The sequence below is a fragment of the Eucalyptus grandis genome, chromosome 8 (assembly GCF_016545825.1).
Source record: "Eucalyptus grandis isolate ANBG69807.140 chromosome 8, ASM1654582v1, whole genome shotgun sequence".
NCBI classification, from domain to species: Eukaryota; Viridiplantae; Streptophyta; class Magnoliopsida; order Myrtales; family Myrtaceae; genus Eucalyptus; species Eucalyptus grandis.
Window position 1 is genome coordinate 70,816,914 of NC_052619.1, and position 23,156 is coordinate 70,840,069.

The window sequence follows — 23,156 nt, forward strand, 5'->3', positions numbered from 1 at the left end:
GGTGAATTGTTGCCCGGGTTCTCCCCAACATCTCTCCATTACACCATTGTCAATTATTTCCCTCCTCAATCCCAGCGCTTACGTGCTGAGTGTTTTACCGTGGTTAACAATAGCGCTCGCCAAGATCAACTTTTATGTCCAAGCTTGATGCCAATAACTTGAGAGCACCTATAAATATTGATCAGACCTCAAGAGCACTCTCACCATGTGAATCATGGTGACGGATTGATGGTGAAAGAGGAAACCTAAATAAGTAATACTACTTCTTCTATTGATTCTAGCCAAGAAGCTGTTAGAAATCGTCTCTGAAACAAGGCTTACCACTACACAAGCTTTTAATGCTGTAAGATAACTCAAACCATCCCTCGAGTGCCAACAGCATGCAGCCCTTCTAATAAAGGGATTGAGGGGTAGGGCCGGAGAGTACCAGGTCCAAGATTCAATTCTCCTGAGCATCGCACACACATTTATATAGAAAAGAAGAGTAAGATTTAAAAATAATAATAATAAATAAATAAACTATCTCTAGAACTATCAAGTGGTCTTGAGTTCCTTAAAGAAGCATCCAACCCCAGAAACACGCAACAAAACACCAAATGCTAAAGGGAAGGCTTATAAAGTCATTGTAAAGAGCTTATAAACAGTATACAATGATTTCATAATATGTTTATGCACTAAACTAATGCATTTGACGTATAAAGGAATATGTTGTTCTGTAGTTCGATTTCATACGGCATCGGAAACTGCATAGACCGGAAACAACTTTGCTTCTTCTGGAAGTGAAAGCTACAAATAACATCCAACAAACAGTCAAAATATATAATAAAGATTTCAATAATAATATTCTCATGCATTATGAGATAGATAATCTATTACTCCGTGCCAAGAAGTACTAACCTTTATCCGTACCAATAAATTTCAATAAGTTTTAGTAAGTGTCAAACAACCATTAGGTAAGAATTTCTTACAACTTTTAGTTAACTTACCAACACTTTTAGAAAATTTCTATATTTTTACAATTTGCAAATTATACATTATTGTATGAAATTACTAATATTTGTTTGCATAAATTACGATTGCTTCAATTTTTTCAATTTTTATGTGAAATCACCAATCTAAATTAGACCGAACAACTTTTATTATACTAAATTACCAACTAGTTTCAATTTACCATCTCTCATTTGAATTCCTTACTTATATTTATTTTTTTCTTAGAGATAAAGAGAAATTGGTAATTAAAATAGATAAATAATTATTGATAGCCAACTCAAAAAAAGAGGCAGTAACACATAACTAGTTGATATTCCAATTGAAGAAAAGTTCACAATTGCTCTTATTACTATTGGTAGGTTCTAAAAAGAGTTGGTAAATTCAATGCATTGGTAAGCAAGACAAATAAAAGAGGTAACTTAATAGAAAATTTGGTAAAATCAAAATAAATAAATAAGCATCCGTAAGCAACTTAGATGAGAGTTGGTTAACCTAAACTAGTTAGTAACATAACGGGAGAAAAATTGGTAAGACACAGAAATAAAGATCAACACATTTATATAAAAGTTGGTCAATCTCGAGTATTAGGAAGAAAGTGTATAAATGCTTATAAAAACATAGAAAAAGGTTAATTAGCCAACTGTAAATAAGAGAATAATTTTGTAAAGACGATAATAAATAATCAACACGTTACTTAGAAGTCAGGTGAAACATAATTTTTCAACAGCATTTTATTAGCACTTACCAACTTTTTAAGCAATTATAACATAACAGTAGAATTGTGTAAATTACGTAATTACAAAAAATTGGTATTTTGCAGGCTGTTCAAATCTGGTATTTCATAGAAATGCCGGTAAATTAATAACAATTTATTTAATAATCAGATAGCCTATAATTTTTTACTAAGATTTTTAACACTAACCAATTTTTTTTTTCCGAAATCTACCTTCATGGACAAAAATCCTTTCTTTAACGAAACAATTGAATAATCCAAATTATGTAATTGCGTTAATTTAGCACGCAACCCGAAAAATCTTATACATATGAAGAGAAAAAGGTCCTTATTTGATGTTGAGGAGACTTCAAGTTGATGAATGATGGGCATGTTTATCTATCTGTCATGTTCTCATTTGATGGTGCTACTTGCATGAAAAATGTTTTTGAGTCATGTGTTGATCGTATTGCATAGCATCATATCCGAATGCGGTTAATATAGAGTCTTGTTGACAATTGCCAAGTCATGATTTCAGGAAAACTAGTTTTTGATGTTGTGGTCACTGTTTTAATGAAATTTTTGCTGCCTATCATACCTCCCGCCCCTGATAAGAAACTTGATACAGCTTATCCACAAACTTTTGGGCCGGCATTCTAGCTGAGAATACTGCTTGCTAGAAATATGATCCTGATTCACCTAAAATGATGATGATGGGTCAAAATGAGTGCTTTAAGACTGATTAGGAAGCAAGAATACCTCAAGAAGTAAGACATTGACTTTTAAACTCTATGGGATAACAAAAAATGGGGTAATTTTGAGGATTGCTGGTTCTTTTCTCCTACATTGAAGTTCAGTGATCTACTTCAGTATTTTGGCGGTCCCTCCGTTTTGCCTCAAAAAGTATCTTGTTTTAGGATATTATGGCACCATTGATGCATGTGTTTAGTGGGACATCGTGCATTAAATGAAGCTGACATCATCATGTATGCTTTTTATTACTCCTCCATGTTGGATACAAGTATCTCAATGTCCCTGTTTTTTTATTTTGTCATGTCATCCTTAGCTGCGCATTTCGATTTTTTAGACTTTTCTTGTTTAAGTCATGTCTTGCTATTTAACATCCTGAAATAGGCATATCTCCAGTTTGTCTTCTGAGGTTTTGTCTTTTGAATGCAGTAGAGGATACCAAAGTATTGATTGTTGCTACTGTTACTTGGGGACTACGAAAATGTTCAAGGGCTATTATGTTGGCTTTGATATTTCTCATAGCAATGAAACCTGGCTTCACCCATGCTGTATATAGTAAGTAACGGCTGTGTGCTTTCATATTCAATTTAATTGAGTTCTCACAACTAAATTTATTTCATTCCTCAGTCTCTTGTAATGCTTATTATGTGAGATAACAGAATTTCACTAATTTCTGCATCCTTCTGATCTTTGCCTCAGTGATATTTTTTCTGGTATATCTATTGGGCCATGAGATTGGCAGACAGATACGACAATCCCTGATCCTCCTTTGTGAGGCTCATTTTGCACTGCTTTACATTCTTCGGATTAGTTTGATTTCTAGAACTTTAGAAGATACATCCCCATTGAGCATGCAAATTCTGTCCCAGTTAGGTATGCCAAACCTTTCATGCTTCACTTTTACACCTATTCTTTCTTCTAAATTGCCACTAAGTGATTGGTCTATATTCTGTTGCAAGAGTCTGAATTTTGTTTTTCTTTTGTTTTGGTGGGGTTGGCTGGGTAAATTGCTGCAGGTCTTCTGGATCGTGACAGTTCCTGGGACTTCCTTGAAATCGCTCTGCTTGCTTGCTTCTGTGTGATCCACAATCATGGTCTCGATATGCTATTTTCCTTCTCAGCGATTGTGCAACATTCACCTAGCACCCCAATTGGATTTGGCATTTTGAAAGCTGGTCTGAGCAAATCAGTTTTGCTGTCTGTGTATGCTTCTCCAAACACTAGATGCACCCAAGGAAATGCTTCCTCTGGTATAGTTTGTTATTCATTTTCACCCAGAGAATGGGAATAAGAATTTTTACAATCATACCAAACGCATTTATATTCTTTTTCTATTTCAAAATAGAAATTATTCTTAGTCTCATACGCGTTATTCAACTCAAAAACTCGTCCAAAAAAAAAATAGAAAAAAAATATTTTTGAACATAAATTATTCTTGGGAACAGAAATGTTACCAAACACATCTCAGTGATTCCCCAAAATAACCCTAACTCCCATTTTCTTGATTCCTTTTTGTCTTTGGCGTGCACACATACAAATAATTTATGTTACTCATTAAAAAAAAGATTAGTTTGTCCTGTCCACCTGATCCATACAAATGTTCTCATGACAGAGAAGATGGAAGAGGTTTATTGATGCTACATACATTTGTTTTTTTATTAGTTGATATGGAATAAAACAAGCTATGAGGTAAAGGAACTCTCTCTCTCTCTCTCTCTCTCTCTCTCTCTCTCTCTCTCTCTCTCAAAAGTGCGATTCTCGCGGAATTGAGCAAATGGCATGGGGCACGACCGTGTGGGAAATGAATTACTTAAATTGACGTCAACGCACCAATCAGAAGCAGCAAAGGCAGAAGATGAATCCCCAGATCCGGCGAGCCCCATGTTTTTATGGGATTAGGCATCGTGAGCTGGAACAGAGGATGATAATGGACCACTTGTCGACCGTAAAAATTTATATTTCTATTATTTTATTGATTAGGTAAGGATCAACTTTGAGTTTAAAGATATAGACAGCTGGTTAGGGTGCACTCCATAAGTGGTCCATTATCACCCTGGAATAGACTGATAAAAGTCAGGTAGTCAAGGAGAAAAAGGTAGAAACGAGCGACCATAGCAGTCTCGTTCACCGTAGTTACAAGAGTTCCGCGTCCGGCGTGGGATTTTTAGTTTTAGACAAAGCGTCATAACATGCATAGAATCAAGCATATCATTATAGGAAAAAGCACAAAAAAAGTCTTACAGATATTCTATTAGTACCAATTTAGCTATAAATATTTTAATCGGATTACTTTAATCTTAAATATTTTGCATTTGTGTCAATTATATTTATCCGGCCAGTTTTGCAAGAAATCATTGATATGAACGTGGTTATCCTATTCTTTTAATTGTAGCTGGCATGGGTCACAGCCCTTACACAAGCCGTCGCCAGCCACAAGCAAGGGCTGCTAAACCCTCGCAAGAGGCCGCGAGGGCAGCCTTCACCCAAGTCATGGTGACTCTTGTTGGCCACTAGGTGAGGGCATCCAAGCCCTATCGGCCGCTAGCAAGGGTCTCAACCCTCATGCAGGCCATCGCCAAGTGCAGGTGAGGACCACCAAGCCTCACCTGACCCCAAGGGCGAGGGTGGCCTTTGACCTCATAGCCTCTAACAAGGGCTTGGAAGCCTTCATTCGTGGGCCCCTCGCGGGCCCTCGCCAGCCACAATTTTAAAAAAAAAAAAGAATATGGGGATGCGCGATGTCCAGTGGAAAGAAGTATCAAAAAGAAGTATCGAGTCTGTCTGTGAGCAGAGAGAGCCAATGGGCGTTCAAATCCAAGACGCCAACCCATAGTCACATGCTCTCCAGAATCTATATATAATTACTTAATTAATTATTCTGCTTCCATTTTGACTTCTCACGCCAAACCCTCTCTAGTTAAGTCCATGGGATGAGTCATTCTTTCCCTTATACCCTCACGCCAAACCCTCTCTAAGTCCAGGGGATGAGTCATTCCTTCCCCCATACCCTCAAAAATAATTTCGGAAATATTCTGCTTCCATTGATCTCCTGTTAATTTCTTCTTCCCTTGGCAGATGGAACTAGAGCAACCCAGGCAAACCCATCTCAACAACATTAACAAGTACATCAACCCAAGAAATGGCAAGGGTAGTCCGTCACCATCGCCATTACCATCAAGGAGTGATCTGTGCAAGCACTCCGCATCCTTTCGGAAGCTTGGAGTGGGAGTCCCAGCAGCGGCGGGAGGCATCTCCGACGTGGAGAAGGTCTCGTGGCTCCGCTCTCAGATCATCGGCAGTGATGCCGAGTTTGACTCACCGTTCGGCAGGCGACGGCTCACATACGCTGACAGCACCGCCTCCGGCCGCTGCATCCGCTATGTTGAGGACTTCATCGTCGACAACATCCTTCCGTTTTACGGTACGTGTGTCAAGTGTCTAAGAGATTTTTATTCTAATTTCGCACACGGACGGCCATAGATACAATTCATCTACAGTTGCATTTACTAAGCTAATAAGACATTTTTCCTAAGCTAATAAGTCATTTTCCTTAAAAAGGGAACTCCTCCTTTAGTTAATTCTTTGCAAGTCAAATGCATTATCGGAGTGCGTACGCTTTGTCGAAGGGTTGACTTTCTCCGAACATACGAAGGCTTTGGGAAAATACAAAAGCCGTTGAGTGAAAGGTGTTTTCCAAAATGCAAATTGTGTTTGGTAAACTATATTGTAAAAGTCCTTTGTGAAATACCTTTATGTGAAATAGTGTTTGGAAAAAAGAAGAGTTGGCCGGCCAAGAACAAGTAGTCGCCGGCTAAGAGCAAGTGGTTCGGCAAAGGGCGGGCGGTCCGATGCAGGCCGTCCAGCGAGGGTCGGGGAAACCAGATGGGTCGCGCGAAGGTCGTGACCTCCGCAGAGGTTGCCTAAAGGTCACGGCCAGCAACCGGATCTGTGTTGCGACCGGCGACCCATCTGGTTGTAGCGCTAAGGTCGCGACCGGCGACCACATCTGGTTGCAGCACGAAGGTCGTGACCTCCGCAGAGGTTGCCTGAAGCACGGTCGGCAACCAAATCCGGTAGCGACCAGATCTGCGTCGCAACCTCCACAAAGATCGCCTGAAAGTCGCAGTCGGCAACCCATCCGGTCGCAGCACGAAGGTCGCGGCCAGCGACCAGATTTGCGACCAAACGGTTCACGGTCGCAACCTCTGCGGAGGTCGCCTGAAGGTCGCAACCGACAACCACATCTAGTCACACAACCCTGCGACCTCCACGGCGACCTCTCGATAGGGGTCACACGACCTTCGCTGAAGGGTGGCGCAACCATGGTGGAGGTCATGGTGCAGCGGGTCACGCACCCTTGCCTGAGGGTCGCACGGAGGTCACGGTGTGCCAGGCGTGACGATCGCCGGCGACTGCGTGCCGTTCGTCAACAACCGCTCACGAAGAAGAAGATAGAAGAAGATGAACAATCAGGGAAAAATCCGAAAAATGAAAAATCAATGAAGACAATTTGGGAAGAAATTTTTTTTATTTTGGCTCAGAGCTCAGCATCTCAAGAATGATGAAAGCCCAAGGCAGCCCCCTACCTACTTGGGCTTTCAGCCTTGTGAACGCTGGCATTCCCCAAATGGGGTTTCAAAAAATTTTACCAAACACCCACAAATTGGCCCAAGGAGCTTTGGGGGTTCAAAGTGGCTTCTAAATGCCACTCCCAAATGTACCCGAAATCATTTTATGATCTTTGTAATAACATTTCAATCACTCATGTACCGAAACTTGCACGCTTATACGTGTATAGGCAATATCACTCTCAACGATATATATCATACACGTATATAGGCAATGTCACTCTCAACGATATATATCATACGAGGGCCTACGTCGGTGACTTTTACTTTTTACTTTTGATTTTTATTATTTGACTTTGTCATCCAACATTTGATTTATATTTAGTATCAAATGCCTTACATGGTATCTTGTAAATTGGGGGTACTAAGTTGACAACTTGGTTACAAGATACTATGCGAAGCACGGGTCGATTTAGCAGGAACATTAGAGTGTTCTATCACCTCACCCCAGACATGGAAGGCTACTATACCTATCTACCCAGTGATAGCTACTTCCGAAGAAGTAATGGGGAATCTACCTCCCCTCCCCCTAGGCTTCCAAGTTCCTAGGCAAATATTTCTTTTCTACACCTAAGGGGGAATACCTTCAAAGTTTCACGTCCTAGAATTTAGATGAAGCCTTTTAAAGACATGCTCAAATCGGTACAATATTTGAAATATAATAGATACAAATATTTAAAGTCATCTCAGTGTCGTGTATTTTTCCATAATTCCTTAGTTTAGCCTCTCTCTTTTTCTCATTCCTGCCCGTGGACAATAAAGTAATTTTCAGTGGGCAGACCAAAACAGGGAACAATCCTCTTAGACTTTCGCCTATTTCATTCCAATGGACTTTGTCTAATAAACAGTAGGTCAATGTATGACAAGACAAGGCAAAAAGTCGATGTTTATAAGACGAGAAGTTGCAATTCTCCACACAACCATCTTTTCTATATCCTGTGCTTTGTCAAATATTTCCAATGTTTTGTCCGAATGAATAAAGTTGATGACTCTAGGTGTGTAAAAGAGGGTGTCCGACCCAAATTTATCGTCATTTCACGCTTTTCCCAAACATTTTCATCCTATGATAATCAAAATCCTACGGTACACATTCTACAAGATTAGCTGTGCGCTGACCATCTTCAATGTCAATCCTATATACGAAGAACCACTGAACTGGAGGTTACTCTTCATGTATGTGCATATAGGTAACTCACACACATCGAACAGCCACGTAGGTCACCGGACCACCAAGACAGTGCACGAGGCCTCGAGCTACATCAAACGGTGCCTAGGAGGGGGACCTGAGGACGTGATTTTGTTCTGCGGATCAGGATCCACTGGGTCGATCAAGCGGCTCCAAGAAGTCATGGGCATTGCAGTGCCATCGCTCCTAAGAGAGAGGATGATTAAGCGCATGCCAAGCGAAGAGAGATGGGTGGTCCTAGTCGGGCCTTATGAGCACCACTCAAACCTTCTCTCATGGAGGCAAAGTCTAGCGGAGGTCATAGAGATCGGACTAGATGAAGATGGGTCGATAGACATGGAAGATTTAAGGCAAAAGCTTGAGTCTTATCGAGATGCTAACAGGCCAATTCTGGGTTCTTTCTCAGCCTGCAGTAATGTCACCGGGATTTGTACCGACACAAGAGCTGTCGCGAAGCTGCTTCACCAATTCGGTGCCTTTGCTTGCTTTGATTTTGCAGCTAGGTGAGCCTTCAGTTTCATGGAATTTCTAACTCAATCGGAGAACTCTTTATTCAAATAGATAATCCAAATAATAAAAAACCGTTTGCACTCAACTGAGGAAATGTTGCAAGACTATACAATTTTGAACAGTGCACCTTATGTGGAAATCGACATGAGATCAGGGGATGTCGACGGTTATGATGCTATCTTCCTGAGTGTGCACAAGTTCCTTGGTGGACCTGGGTCTCCAGGAATCCTGCTCATGAGCAAGGCTCTCTATCGGCTTGGATCATTTCCCCATCAACCTCTGGAGGAGGAACTGTTGATTATGTGAATGGCTTCAATGAAAAGGTAAAAGCATTGATCTGTTACAAAAGATAAGAGCAAATTCAAAAGATAAAGCAATTGCCAAAAAACCATTCTAATTTTCATCAGTCAAGTAACTCGTTAAATTACTTGCCTAGCAGGATACATTATACGTGGAAGACATTGAAGAAAGAGAGAATGCTGGGACTCCACAAATTATTCAGATCACAAGAGCAGCATTGGCATTCTGGTTGAAAGATTACGTGGGAAATGAAGTGATCGAGAAACTGGAGCACGAGTACATAAAAGAAGCAATCGAAAGGCTCTCCAAAAACCAGAACATAGAGATTCTCGGGAACAGAACGGCTAAGAGACAAGCTATATTGTCTTTCCTGATATACTCAACAACTAATTCCCCACCAGATTGTAATAAGAAGGGAAGAGAGAGAGGGCTTTACCTGTTGGGAGAAATGGGGAACGAAAGAGACAAGCCTCTCCACGGACCTTTTGTTGCCACTCTCCTCAATGACCTCTTTGGCATTCAAGCGAGAGGTGGGTGCGCTTGTGCCAGTCCATATGGTCATGCCCTACTTGGCATCAGTGAAGCTCAGTCCCATGCATTTAGATGTGCCATTCAAAAGGTAAGATGCTTGTTCTCTTTCCTGTAAGACAGTTACATAAAACCTTGAAGGCTTTCAAACTGTAATAGCCATACAAGCGAAGGATCTATTAGGCAGTACCCCTCAACCAATGAAATTATTTCTTAGTGACATATAAGATTAAGCATTTTACTAATCTTCTGTGAGTTTACCTTTATAACAGGGTTTTGCTGGAGTGAAGCTTGGATGGACCAGAGTCAGCTTTCCCTACTACCTTTCGGAGGAGGAGTCCGAGTACATTATTGCTGCACTGGAGTTTGTAGCCTCTTTTGGCCAGAGGTTCCTTCTGCTCTATCATTTCAACCTGAAAACTGGAAATTGGACCTTCAAAAAGAAGGCATTCATGGAGATTGTAGGAAAGAAAAAAAGGGCAAACTTTGTATCTTAAATGACAACGAGGCTGGTAAAAATCTCAATGGTGATGCTAAACATGAGAGCCTCATTGCCAAGTATACGTCATATTGGGAAAGCGCAAAACATATTGCAGGTCTCCTCCCCGAATTTCCCTCCCCGCCCAGGCTCCAAGTAGATATTCATCCAGAGCTGCTATACTTCCGCCTCTAGTAGAAGATTTGTGAAAGAAAATTAAATTGAATAAAAGCGTGTACAAAATCTATTCTAATAGACTATGCAATTTTTCAAATACTATGTGACCATGAGTCATCTAAAGATGATAACCAAGCTGATTCTTACAGCCAACTGCATATCTATGAAACAGCTCAAAATGACAAATTCATGAATTGTGGGAACATTCTCTCCGCCATCATCAATGTTCTCAATCAATCCCAATGCTTAAATGGCAAGTGTTTTAGCATCCTTGAAATGGGCCTTCACCGAGATCGGAGAACTCACCATGTGCATCATGATGACAGATTGATAGTGAAAGAGGAACCCCGCAATAAGTTATAACACTTACTATATAACTACATTCGCATGAATACATATCCAGCTGCTTATCAATACAATGAGGTCAAGGCACAGATATGAGCCTAAACCATGTTCACTAATCCTATACGTAACTGTAAACAGTTCAATATGTCAACAGTTATTTTAATTGGATATTCAAATCAAATATGTCAAGAATGGTTAGAAATTACTAATCGCTTAGGGCACGAATAATAACTATTTTGGTCAAAATTGATCTCCAAAACAGAAATAGATTTTTCTATTTCTATTCTTAGATGAGTTTCTGAGAAAAAAAAAAACATGTTTGATAAAGATTCAAAATTTATGTTCTCGACATAGAAAATCGTTTGATAACAATATAAAATTTCTCCCTCCCGGATACCAGCGGATCGCAGCGTCAAGCAACAATTGCCAGCGGCAAGGGGGCTAGTGGCAGGTGGGTAGCGGCAAGGGGGCCAACAAACAAGGCAGACATTCGGCGGCGGATGGCCATAGACAGCCAGTGGTGACAAACGGTGGGCTGGCTAGCGAGCGGGCTACGAGTGGCAAACAATAGATGATGGGCGGTAGCAACAAGTACGGGGACGGCAAGTAGTGAGGACAAGCAATAAAAAGAATATTTATTTCTCATTTCTATTCTAAATATAAAGAAGTCATTTCTGTTTCAAACCTATTTCTAAATAAAAAATTTATTCCAAAAAAAAAATATGACGTTGCATTATCAAATGAATTTCTATTCCAAACAGAAAAATAGTTTTAAACAGAAATAGAATGATTATTATAGGCGCCCTAAATGACCAAGATTGACTTTCAATTCAACTGCTAAATATCATTACAAAACGAACAACATATTAATCTTAAACATGCGGTGGTCAGATATAGTCTCTAAAACAACGCTTACCACTACACAAGCTTTTAACACTGTATGTGAACTCACTTGAACTATCCCTTGGACTATCAGGTAGACTCGGCTTCCTCAGAGAATCAACAAACCTTAAGCAGCCTCTAACCACCACAGAAACATGCAATAAAGCACAATATGATATTTTGAAAATCAAACCAAAAAAAAAAAAGTGAAGCCACTATTGTCAATTTTTCTGCCAGCTTCAAAGGAACAGAAGGTTTCCTCCCTAGAGATATATCTGCATCATCTTTTGCTTATGTGCATATTAGCTCTAATCTCTTTCAAAAGAAAAAAAGGCTCAATCATACAAACTAATAAAGTTAAAATCGAAAGGAAGAAATGATACAGGAAGGAAAGAATGCAGACAAAACTTAAAGATGGCGTTAATACATGCTGGTACTTTCAGAATAAATAGCTTGCCAAAAGAAGTTGAGGCTTTCCATTGTCACCTTCTTATTTCCCCTGAAGCTTCCTTTGATTTTACAGACCCTTTTCATCTCATATGCCGCAAGTCAACTTTCAAGCTTCATCGCTACAGACATGAGTCTGCAAATGAATGGCTCAAAATTGCAGGCTTTATCTGGCAATGGGAAGAAATAGTAGCAGTAAAAAACTGGCTAAACCACATCTAGGCATACCTCCATACCTCCATCAGACAAGGTGCAAGAAATCTAAAGGATCCAACATCTCCAGGTGCTAGTGTAACCCAGTCTGGCAGAGTTGCTCACCAATTCTTCATCTTTGGCATAAATGATAAGTCCAAACTTATCTGTGGGGCTCAGCATGAACGCACGTAGCTTTTCACGCTTCTGGTCCATGTTTCCTATGCCGATAATCGAACTATATGATAGTATTAATTTTTCTTTACAAGTCAAATGCATTGTTGGTGGGCGCACGAATCATTGAAGGGTTGCAAGTATCATTGTGGGAGTGCGCATCTTTGGAGTACGCAATTATAATAATTTTAATTCTTTGCGGTTGTGATGGCTTATTACTTTTAGCGCTTCACACTTTCGAAATTATTATTATGTCCTTAGCAGCTATGATTCAATCACTTACGTACTCAACGTTGTGCTACGGACGTGATAAGAAATAAATATATATATATATGGACAAGATCATATGTCATGGTATATCATCCAAGGATATAAGTCGATGACTACTATTTTTTCACCTTCAAATTTTTAAAATCAAAAGTTTGAGTTTCATTTATTATTGAATGACTCATGCTACGAAGGTTAAATTAATATAGGCCACATCACTGTCCATGGCGTGTACAAGTGCGTGTACGACTCCGGTTTATCCTTTGACTTTTATCTCTAACCTTTTAATCCTGTAATAGTCAAAATCCCATGGTACACGTTATATATTGTATATTAGATAAAACCACTAAATTGAATGGTACTTTTATGGATGTGCATATAGGTAAACGGCACACGTCTGATAGCCACGTGGGTCGCCGGACCACCAAGACGGTGCACGAGGCCTCGAGCTACATCAAACGGTGCTTAGGAGGTGGACCCGAGGACGCGATCTTGTTCTGCTGATCAGGATCCACTGGGTCGATCAAGTGACTCCAAGAAGTCATGGGCATTGCAGTGCCATCGATCCTAAGAGAGAGGATGATTAAGTGCATGCCAAGCTAAGAGAGATGGGTGGTCTTAGTCGGGCCTTATGAGCACCACTCAAACCTGTTGGACGCAAATTGCGCAACCCCAAGATCTCCATAACTAGAACAAGAACATGCATAATTGAGTAGAAAGATTAACACACATGTTTTGGGATCCATCGAAAATAAAGCGGAAACAGAAAAGGGATTACCCACTTATCAATGGGATCCACTGTTCTTAAAGCAGAAACGGAAACACAATGTTCCATTCGCAAGTCCTTCTCCTCTATTGCCCTCTGTATCACTGGCTCAATGAGGCGGCCCCCTCACGTGTAGCGATAGGTAAACGCCCCTTAGGTGAGGATACATGTGAGAAATTAGGATTAGAGTAGAGACTTGAGCATTATTTATAGAATTTCCAACAAGTCCCTCTTATTATGGGCCAGGCTCAACTCGGCCCACACTAGCCAGCCCATATTAGACTAATTAAGAAACCTTCTATCTCACCTTAGACCAAACCCCGTAAAACAGTAAACGTTAAACGGTAAATTACAATATCAATTAATGTAGTCCACAATTAGAAAAACTCTTACATTCTCCCACTTGGACTATATTAATTGAAATCGTACTGTATGTGCGCACATTGGTCCAGAGATAATTCTTAATAGTCAATCATATCCCATAAAGTCTTAAACATCGAATCATGGCGGTAACTGCATGTATACACACAGAGCCTTCCATGGTCACGAATGTCCTCAACTTTATTGATATGGATTCAATATGGTAGTGTGGCAAATGGATAACATTTCTCATAGAGAGATCCCATTTGTCAGTCACCATTCTCTTAACTTTAGGCGTCACAAAAATTTGTGCCACTAGAGAATGTTTTATGGTTCCAATGAACCCACATCTTGTCCTTATGGTTAACCTTTCTTTATGTATCACCAGACATATGCACAAGGCTAATAACTGGATGCGCGGATGCCCCTAGCCTTCACTCAAGGTTTAACAATCCCTTGAGACTTTATCAATATGTATTCAACATAATAACAATACATTCAAAAATATTTTATTAAATGCAAAAGTTGATACATATCAAACCGTTACAAAGTGTAACGAATAAAGATGAAATCTTTATCAAAATAAAGCCAAAATAGCTCTCACTAAACAACAGTATCCGAAGATACTCCTAGGTCCATACTAATGACATATCACTCAAATACACATGGGCGTAGGCCTTTAGTTAATGGATTTGCAACCACATCATCTGTGAAAATATATTATATTATTATATCACCTTCTTGTACGTTTCCTTTTGGTCAAAAATTTTGACTACCATATATTTAGACCCCTTGAGATCTCTGTAGTAAATAAATAATATTACAAATTTGTTATCTCAATACAACTGTATGGGTCAATTCATAAAATTAAAAACGGTCAACTCCTTAATGAGGTTCCGAAACCTAATAGCCCAAGTAACAACCTAAAAAAATGTTACTAGCACTACTTACATAGTAAAAGATGTCATAGAATTTTATTTACTGCATTTCCTACTAACATAAATATGTATATGTTATTAATCTCTTGTCATCATATTATATCTAAATACCCTACTAACTGCAAGAATTAAACATGTCTGTAAATTAGCATATAATTTCTTGTCCTTTTAAGTACCTCAAAACCTTCTTGGCAGCAACCCAGTGATCACGTCCTGAATTTGATTAATATCTAACTAAAAGTCTCGTCACAAAGACAATATTTAGTCTAGTGCAAATTCGAGCATATATTATACTTTTAAGTGCACTAACACAAGGTACACCATTTAATTAGATTTTCTCAATATTTAAATAAGGATAATGTGATAGATTCAGTCCATCACTCTTAACAACAGGAGTAATTACTGGCTTGCAATAATGTATATTGAATATTTCCAATATACAATCAGCAAATGTCCTCCGAGAAAATCTAATATAATATCGCAAAAACAATCCTTACAGACCTCAGTACAAAGGATATAAGATGTCTCAAGGTCACAACTTGTAAGCAAAATATTATGCACATAAAGTATGAGAAAAAATAAATTTCCTCCCACTAACCTTACAGTATATTGAATTACTTTGTTCCCAATTGAACAAAATAATAACACCATGAAACTTTAATAATATTATCTAAAAACTTGCTTAAAACTATTAATAAGACTTTTCAGTCTACACACAAGTTTACTTGAAACATCTGTTGCAAAATTCTCAAATTACACAATATAGATTGTGTATCTATTTGGCGTAACTCCATATCAAAATAAATTATAATTGCCACGTTCACTCTGAAAGAATCTTTAAAAATACTAGAAAGAAATATTTATTTCTTCACTATTAACTATCCACCCCTCTTTCAGAGTGATAACTTTAGCTACCAATTTGGCTTTAAATTCTATAATATTTCTTTGAAATTCATTTAGTTTTGTACGCCAATTTGCAACTAATGAACTTATGATCTTTAGGCAAGTAAGTTAGTTTCCAAACACTATGATATTTCAAAGATTGTATACCGCCTTTTATGGCATCTAATCACATACTTGATTAAGAATAAGAAACGATGTTTATAAATATGTCATTATGCTCTCACAAATAGACTATATAGTCTGATGATAAAACTGATCGTCTTTCCCTAACAAATCTCCTTAATAAAGCTGCAACCACTTCATTCTGCACTTGAGAGGTTTAAGAAATTTCATTATAAACTATATCAAGAATAGTACCTTGAACCTCAACAAGTTTAGTCTATGATACAGGAGATTCCATAATTATCTGTATAGGTAAAGACAAAAACACAGTAACCTCCATCTTACTAATATCTTTAATAGTCTGAGAGCAGCTATCCTCTACGATTACGTCAATCTTTGCAGATGTGTCCTAATTTCAATATCAGACAAAACATAATTTCAAGCAACTAAGGCTTCCATCATCTTATAGTAGTGTAGTCCGCAGGCAAACCTCTTTTCAAGTGTTCTTAAATGGAACGCTTCATAAACAGTAAGCAAATTCTATTGCTCTTTTCCCAAGCAGCAAATCATATGTCCACTACTTAAAATTTGAAGCAGTAAAAACCTTAATAATAATGAAGTTATTAATTATAGAAAATGTGACTGAAAACCAAGCAATGTATATAATTAGTATCATGTGAGCACTGTGTAACTTGACATACAAGTACACATCCAGAGAGTTATACGCATAATCATATAATCACCTTTGGGCAGAATACATGGCATGCAGTTGTACACTCCCCACATGATAGCGGTTATGAGAATATATTCCAATTCTTCGTGAATTCATCACCTTTGGGCATATGAATCACTAGAATCAATCATTCCTCCACCACACCATCATATATCCCTCCATGAACTAATACACAATCACCTCCTTTGGGAGTATGACTACGCATTAGACCAGGAGACATCCCAATAATCATACGAAACCAAAATTTCTCAAACCCAATCAAGCGTATAACTTTGGCGGTCACTACTCAATTGAATCATTGAAATTCTCTCATACCAGAGATATAAACTTTACTTCTCACATACACCATATACATGTGATTTTAACTTTAGTGATAGGGGCAGCATATCACAAAAATCACATATCATGCTAATTACATTGTTTTATTCATTAATAAAATCTTTATTTATACATATATATATATATATATATAGCGAACCTGTTAGTCAGACTTCAATGAGATCACCGATCATAGCAACACAAAAAACTTCTCATAATATAGAAGAAAGCATCTTTTGTGCACCCCGATTACTGATAACCAAAACAACATAAAAAGAATGCCGATCCAAAGGATTCCTCATAAGTTAATATCAATAGCAATATAGAGCATCCAGATTGACAAGCTTAATAGCTGATCAACTATTGATCATGAGTTTTATAAGGCAAAACATGACTCCAAGGCCAATAGCTGATTAATTAGCCAATTTTTATCATTACATCAACTAGTGGCCTATATTTTGAGTCAAAACACATAACCAAATATCTAAAATTTAACAGTAGATACTATTACTCTACGTAAATATTGTCATACTCATTAACTATAAAAATATTCAACTTGATAGACATTAACAAGTGACCAGATGAGTTCATGTACAATATGCAGTAACTTAATTGACATGCATTACCCACATACAGCAGATAAGTTAATCAATACAATCAGTTTGGTCACGAGTTCTTAAGACGTCTATCATTCAAAGATTACCAGCATGTCAAGGAGTATGCTTGAGCAACAAAAGTTTCATAACATTTACTATTTCTCATCAGCTCAACACATAGCTCAATTACTATTTCATAATGGTTGTATCTCATTAAGCCAGTTTCAGTTTACAATAAAGTTTAATTTTTATTAATGAATCACACCATTATAATGTTTATGTGATAACATACCTATAACCCAACACTTATATTTCAAAAATCACATAAAATATAAGAAAAATACGCAAAAATACACTAAAAATACACGTATTTAGGGTTCCGTATGTATTTTCACATCCATAAAATATCAAACATGTAAAATAAATTCACCACAAGATAGAGGACAGCCATACGGATCCAATGCTGCCGGCCACGCATTGATCTGACGCTCCACGCGCCCTCACGCGCCGCTTGAATGCATGGCGCGTGGAGCACACGCGCGAGCCACACCCTGCGCGTGGGAGCGCGTGATTGCGCGTGACCGTGTGTGGGGCGCGTCTCCGACGCCTTGGCGGTGCGTGGGGGCGCGTGAGGCCTCCCCCGGCGACGCACCACCAACCGTCTTGCTCGTCTTGTCGAGCCCAGTTTGAATTTGTGATTTAATTTTATTTTTATTGAACAAAAAATCTCGAAAATCACAAATTATGGCAAAAACTTTATGCGTTCAAGTTCTAGGGTTATGGTTGCTCTGATACCACATGTTGGACGCAAATTGCGCAACCCCAAGATCTCCATAACTAGAACAAGAACATGCATAATTGAGTAGAAAGATTAACGCACCTGTTTTGGGATCCATCGAACATAAAGTGAAAGCAGAAAAGGGATTACCCACTCATCAAGGGGATCCACTGTTCTTAAAGCGGAAACGAAAACAATTCCACACGCAAGTCCTTCTCCTCTATTGCCCTCTGTATCACTGGCTCAATGAGGCGGCCCCCTCACATGTAGCGTTAGGTAAACGCCCCTTAGGTGAGGATACATGTGAGAAATTAGGGTTAGAGGAGAGACTTGAGCACTATTTATAGAGTTTCTAACCAGTCCCTCTCATTACGGGCCAGGCTCAACTCGGCCCACACTAGCCAGCCCATATTAGACTAATTAATAAACCTTCTATCTCACCTTAGACCAAACCCCGTAAAATGGTAAACGTTAAACGGTAAATTACAATATCAATTAATGTAGTCCACAATTAGAAAAACTCTTACAAAACCTTCTCTCATGGAGGCAAAGTCCAGCGGAGGTCATAGAGATCGGACTAGATGAAGATGGGTTGATAGACATGGAAGATTTAAGGCAAAAGCTCGAGTCTTATCGAGATGAAAGCAGGCCAATTCTGGGTTCATTCTCTGCTTGCAGTAATGTCACCGGGATTTGTACCGACACAAGAGCTGTCGCGAAGCTGCTTCACTAATTTGGTGCCTTTGCTTGCTTTGATTTTGCAGCTAGGTGAGCCTTCATTTTCCTGCATTTTCTAACTCAATTGGAGAACTCTTCATTTGCATTTACTAAGAATATGGTTCAAGACTATATAATTCCATGGTAACATAATGAAGCGACTACTCTGACTTGGCCTTGAATTGCTTAATTTTGAACAGTGCACCTTATATGGAAATCGACATGAGGTCGGGGAAAGTCGACGGCTATGATGCTATCTTCTTGAGTGTGCACAAGTTCCTTGGTGGACCAGGGTCTTCAGGAATCCTGCTCATGAGCAAGGCTCTCTATCGGCTCAGATCATCTCCCCCATCAACCTGCGGAGGGGGAACTGTTGATTATGTGAATGGTTTCAATGAAAAGGTAAAAGCATTGATCTTTTGCGAACGATAGAGCAAATTTTTTTTTTCTTTTTTTTTTCGTTTTTTTTTTGTTGAAAACGATAGAGCAAATTCAAAAGCTAAAGCAATTACCGTGAAAGCATTCTGATTTTCATCAGTTGGTGACTTGTCAATTTACTTGCCTAGCAGGATACGTTATATGTGGAAGACATTGAAGAAAGAGAGAATGCTGGGACTCCGCAGATTATTCAGATCACAAGAGCAGCATTGGCATTTTGATTGAAAGATTACTTCGGATATGAAGTAATTGAGAAACTGGAGCACGAGTATATTAAAGAAGCAATCGAAAGGCTCCTCAAAAACCAGAACATAGAGATTCTCGGGAGCAGAACAGCTAAGAGACAGGCTATATTGTCTTTCCTGATATACTCAACTACTAATTCACCACCAGATCGTGATAAGAAGGGAAGAGAGAGAGGGCTTTACCTGTTGGAATTTTGTTTGTTAAAACAAAATGAGTGCTTTTTATTTTGTCCCACAAAGAAAATGTGGGAGCAAGTGGGTCAATTTAAAATGTAGGAATTCCTTTTTGTAGTTAAAGGAATGATTGGGTGAGGCTAGACCCCATCATACCCGCGTGCGGGTGCGCAATTTTGCATGCGCGCCCGCGGTTTAATTAGCATTAATCCCTTGCTATTTATTTATTTTTTATTTTTTATTTTTTAATTCAAATGTTGCCTTTTAATTTGAGAATTTTCGGAAATGAAATATAAAACAAAAATTCGAAATTCGAAATTCTATTTTTTTTTAAAAACTATTATTCCGAATTTTATTTGTGTTTTTTCAAGACAACCTTTTGGAAAAAATTACTTATTCGGTTTTGCAATTTTATTTTTTTTGAAAGGTTGCAATTGTTCGGTTTTTGACTTCTTCCGAAGAGTCGCATTTGTTTATTCGAACAATTTTCTAAAAAACGTGTTTGTTCATTCTTTGGCAATTTTCACGAAGAGTTGCAAGATTGTTTCATATATATACTTGTCATTTTTTTGAAAGAAAAAAGTGGTCATTTTTCGAGTCTCCTTTCTGAAAAACTGCAGCCAATTTTTCGATTGTTTTCCTAGAGAGACCTTGGAGAAATACTAGAATTACTATCTAATATTCTCATCCGAGACTTTGTTGTATCCTGGAGGATTTTTGCTGATGACCATTAGCAACGTTATTAAGCAAATAAATCCTTAAAGAAAGTGATATCACGCCTTAAAGTCCGAGTTGTTTTACTCGATCCAATTTCATTGTTCAACCCATTTCGAAGCCATATATTTCCAACATTACCTGTGGGAAGAAACGGGGAACGAAAAAGACAAGCCTCTCCACGGACCTTTTGTTGCCACTCTCCTCAGTGACCTCTTTGGCATTCAAGCGACAGGTGGGTGCGCTTGTGCCAGTCCATATGGTCATGCCCTACTTGGCATCAGTGAAGCTCAGTCTCGTGCATTCAGATGTGCCATTCAAAAGGTAAGATGCTTGTTTTATTTCCTGTAAGACAATGACATGTAAAACCTTGAAGGTTTTCAAACCATAATAGCCATACAGGGGAAGGTGTGAAGAAATCATGAACAAGATACAAGAATGTAGAAGCGAAGGAACTTCTGTATTTACTTGAATCGAAGAACAAAATATGTATTCACTGAGCTTTTCATCTCTTCTGTAATACAATCTCACTTCGTCTCTGTTTCTCTCTCTCTATCTCTCTACTCTCTATCCTCTGTTTTCTATATATTGAAAAACAGAGTACATCGCAACATATTGAAGACTTGAGGAAGAAGAAGATAAAACGGAAACTCTTCAACCAACTTAACAACTTCGATTACTTATCTAACAAACTAACCGCCCTAATGCATTAGAACACGTGTATTTCCTGTGAAAGTCTTCGGGCTCTTGAAGAACAATCTCTCTTTTCATGTCGGTCATGAGTTCTGAATTTACTATCTTCTGCACTTCTTCCTCATTGCCACGTGCACAACATCAGCAGAGGAGGTTCATCAGCAGAGCACCTCAGTCGTGAGCTTCGTTTTTAATTTCTTTCTCCTTATGCATTGCCACAGACTTATGTATTGCCACAGATCCTGTCTTCAAATCACTATCTTTAACAGAAGGGTCTATTAGGCACTACCCCTCAACAAATGTGAAGATTTCTTAGAGACATATAAGATCAAGCGTTTCACTGATCTTTTGTGAGTTTACCTTTATAACAGGGATTTGCTGGAGTGAGGCCTGGATGGACCAGAGTCAGCTTTCCCTACTACCTTTCGGAGGAGTTCGAGTACATTATTGCTGCACTGGAGTTTGTAGCCTCTTATGGCCAGAGGTTCCTGCCGCTCTATCATTTCAACCTGAAAAGTGGAAACTGGACCTTCAAAAGAAGGCATTCATGGAGATTGTAGGGAAAGAAAGAAACGGCAAAATTTCTATCTTAAATGACAAACGGGCAGGCAAAGATCTCAATGGAGATGCTAAACATGAGAGCCTCATTGCCAGGTATGCATCATATTGGGAGAGTGCAAAACATCTTGCGGATCTCCTCCCCACGCAGGCCTCCGATAGAAATCGAGCCAGAGCTACTGTATTTCCGCATGTCGTAGAAGATTTGAAAAAAAAATAATTAAATTGAATAAAAGTTCTATCCAAAGTCCATACGAATAGATTATGCAACTTCAAGTACTATGTCACCAAGAGTCATCTGAAGATAATAGCCAAGCGGATTGTCACAGCCATCTATAGATACATGTACCGACTCAAAATGACCTACTCGTGAATTGTGAGAACAGTCTTTGAGATTAAAGGCTACGAGTTGATCAATTTCATTCATTGGGAATATCCTCCAAATTTTCTAATCGCGATTAGAGTTTTCCTACTCTGAATTTATTGATTCACCTTTGTAATGAGAAAATATGATTGTGATGCTTATATTGAGCCTCTAGTGCTGTGTATCCCACTATTCTTAATAATTAGTGGAAGTTTTGGGTGATTCGTGATTTTTTCTATATTTTATTTCAACGTTAAGTCATTGGTGTTATTGTTGGCTTTATTTCTTTATCAATTTGGCGTTATATTTGTTTTTTTGCCAGTTTTGTTTCCCATGAAAAATCTTTTACCAAAGTTTGCATTTTGGTTTTATTGTAGGAGACTTGGATTCCATGCTGAATCCAAAAACAAATGTCAAATGCAAGGTTAAATCTTATTCTCAACTTGTATGTACAACTCTCACAATTGATACTCAAATTACTCAAAGACTAATAGCTTCTAAGTACAAATTACACTAGAATTTAATCAACGATGTAATTTGAACACAAATAGCTAGGTAGCCTACGCTTCAGACTCAAACTATATTGGAATTGAATCTACGACACAGCTTGTTTTAGGTGTATAGCTGAAATTTAATCAATAGCAATATTGTTGGATAAAAAACACAACGCCGGAATTTAATCAATGACGCTAGGCTTGTGGAACAGCACCAAAATTTAATCGATGATGCTAAACCAAACAAAGAGACACACCGGAATTTAATCTACTACAAGAATCTTGAAAACCACAGCTAAAATGCGATAAAGTTAAGATAAAGTAAAAATAGTTGTTGTGTTGTGCGGGGGGGTTTCTCGTTGAACGGGTTGCGGTATTTATAAAGTGAGTTAGTAGCCATCAGTTGGTTATTTCTTCTCGAGCGCCACTCTTCACACTCTCCGTGTTTTCTTTTTTCTTGGCAACATTACCCATAAGCAACTGTCTCCTGATTTGTCGACGATGCTCACATGACTTGCTCATCAAGTAAATGACGGCTTCCCTATTTTTATGCACATTTCACACAGCAGTTATTCTTGCCTGAGCTCTAATGCTAATCCCACTTAAACTCCAAGTCTAATGTATTGTTCCAATAACCTAACACATGGCAATTAACTACTTGGTTGTCGACTCTGGTATCTGTGTCTAGAATTCTGCCAA

The 23,156-nt window shown here is 38.6% G+C and overlaps 1 protein-coding gene and 1 pseudogene across 1 annotated transcript; both read left to right on the forward strand.

Annotated features, from left to right (window-relative positions):
* The first annotated feature begins 5,427 nt into the window (after positions 1–5,427).
* LOC104417861 (probable cysteine desulfurase) lies at positions 5,428–10,277 on the forward strand. Its single transcript, XM_039300488.1, is given in 7 exon segments — positions 5,428–5,873; positions 8,268–8,769; positions 8,899–9,032; positions 9,035–9,099; positions 9,216–9,695; positions 9,877–10,116; positions 10,149–10,277. Coding segments are annotated over 7 exon segments (1,896 nt in total). The 5' UTR covers positions 5,428–5,527.
* Positions 10,278–12,790: 2,513 nt separating this feature from the next.
* Positions 12,791–22,098, forward strand: LOC120287502 (annotated as a pseudogene).
* The last annotated feature ends 1,058 nt before the right edge of the window (positions 22,099–23,156 follow it).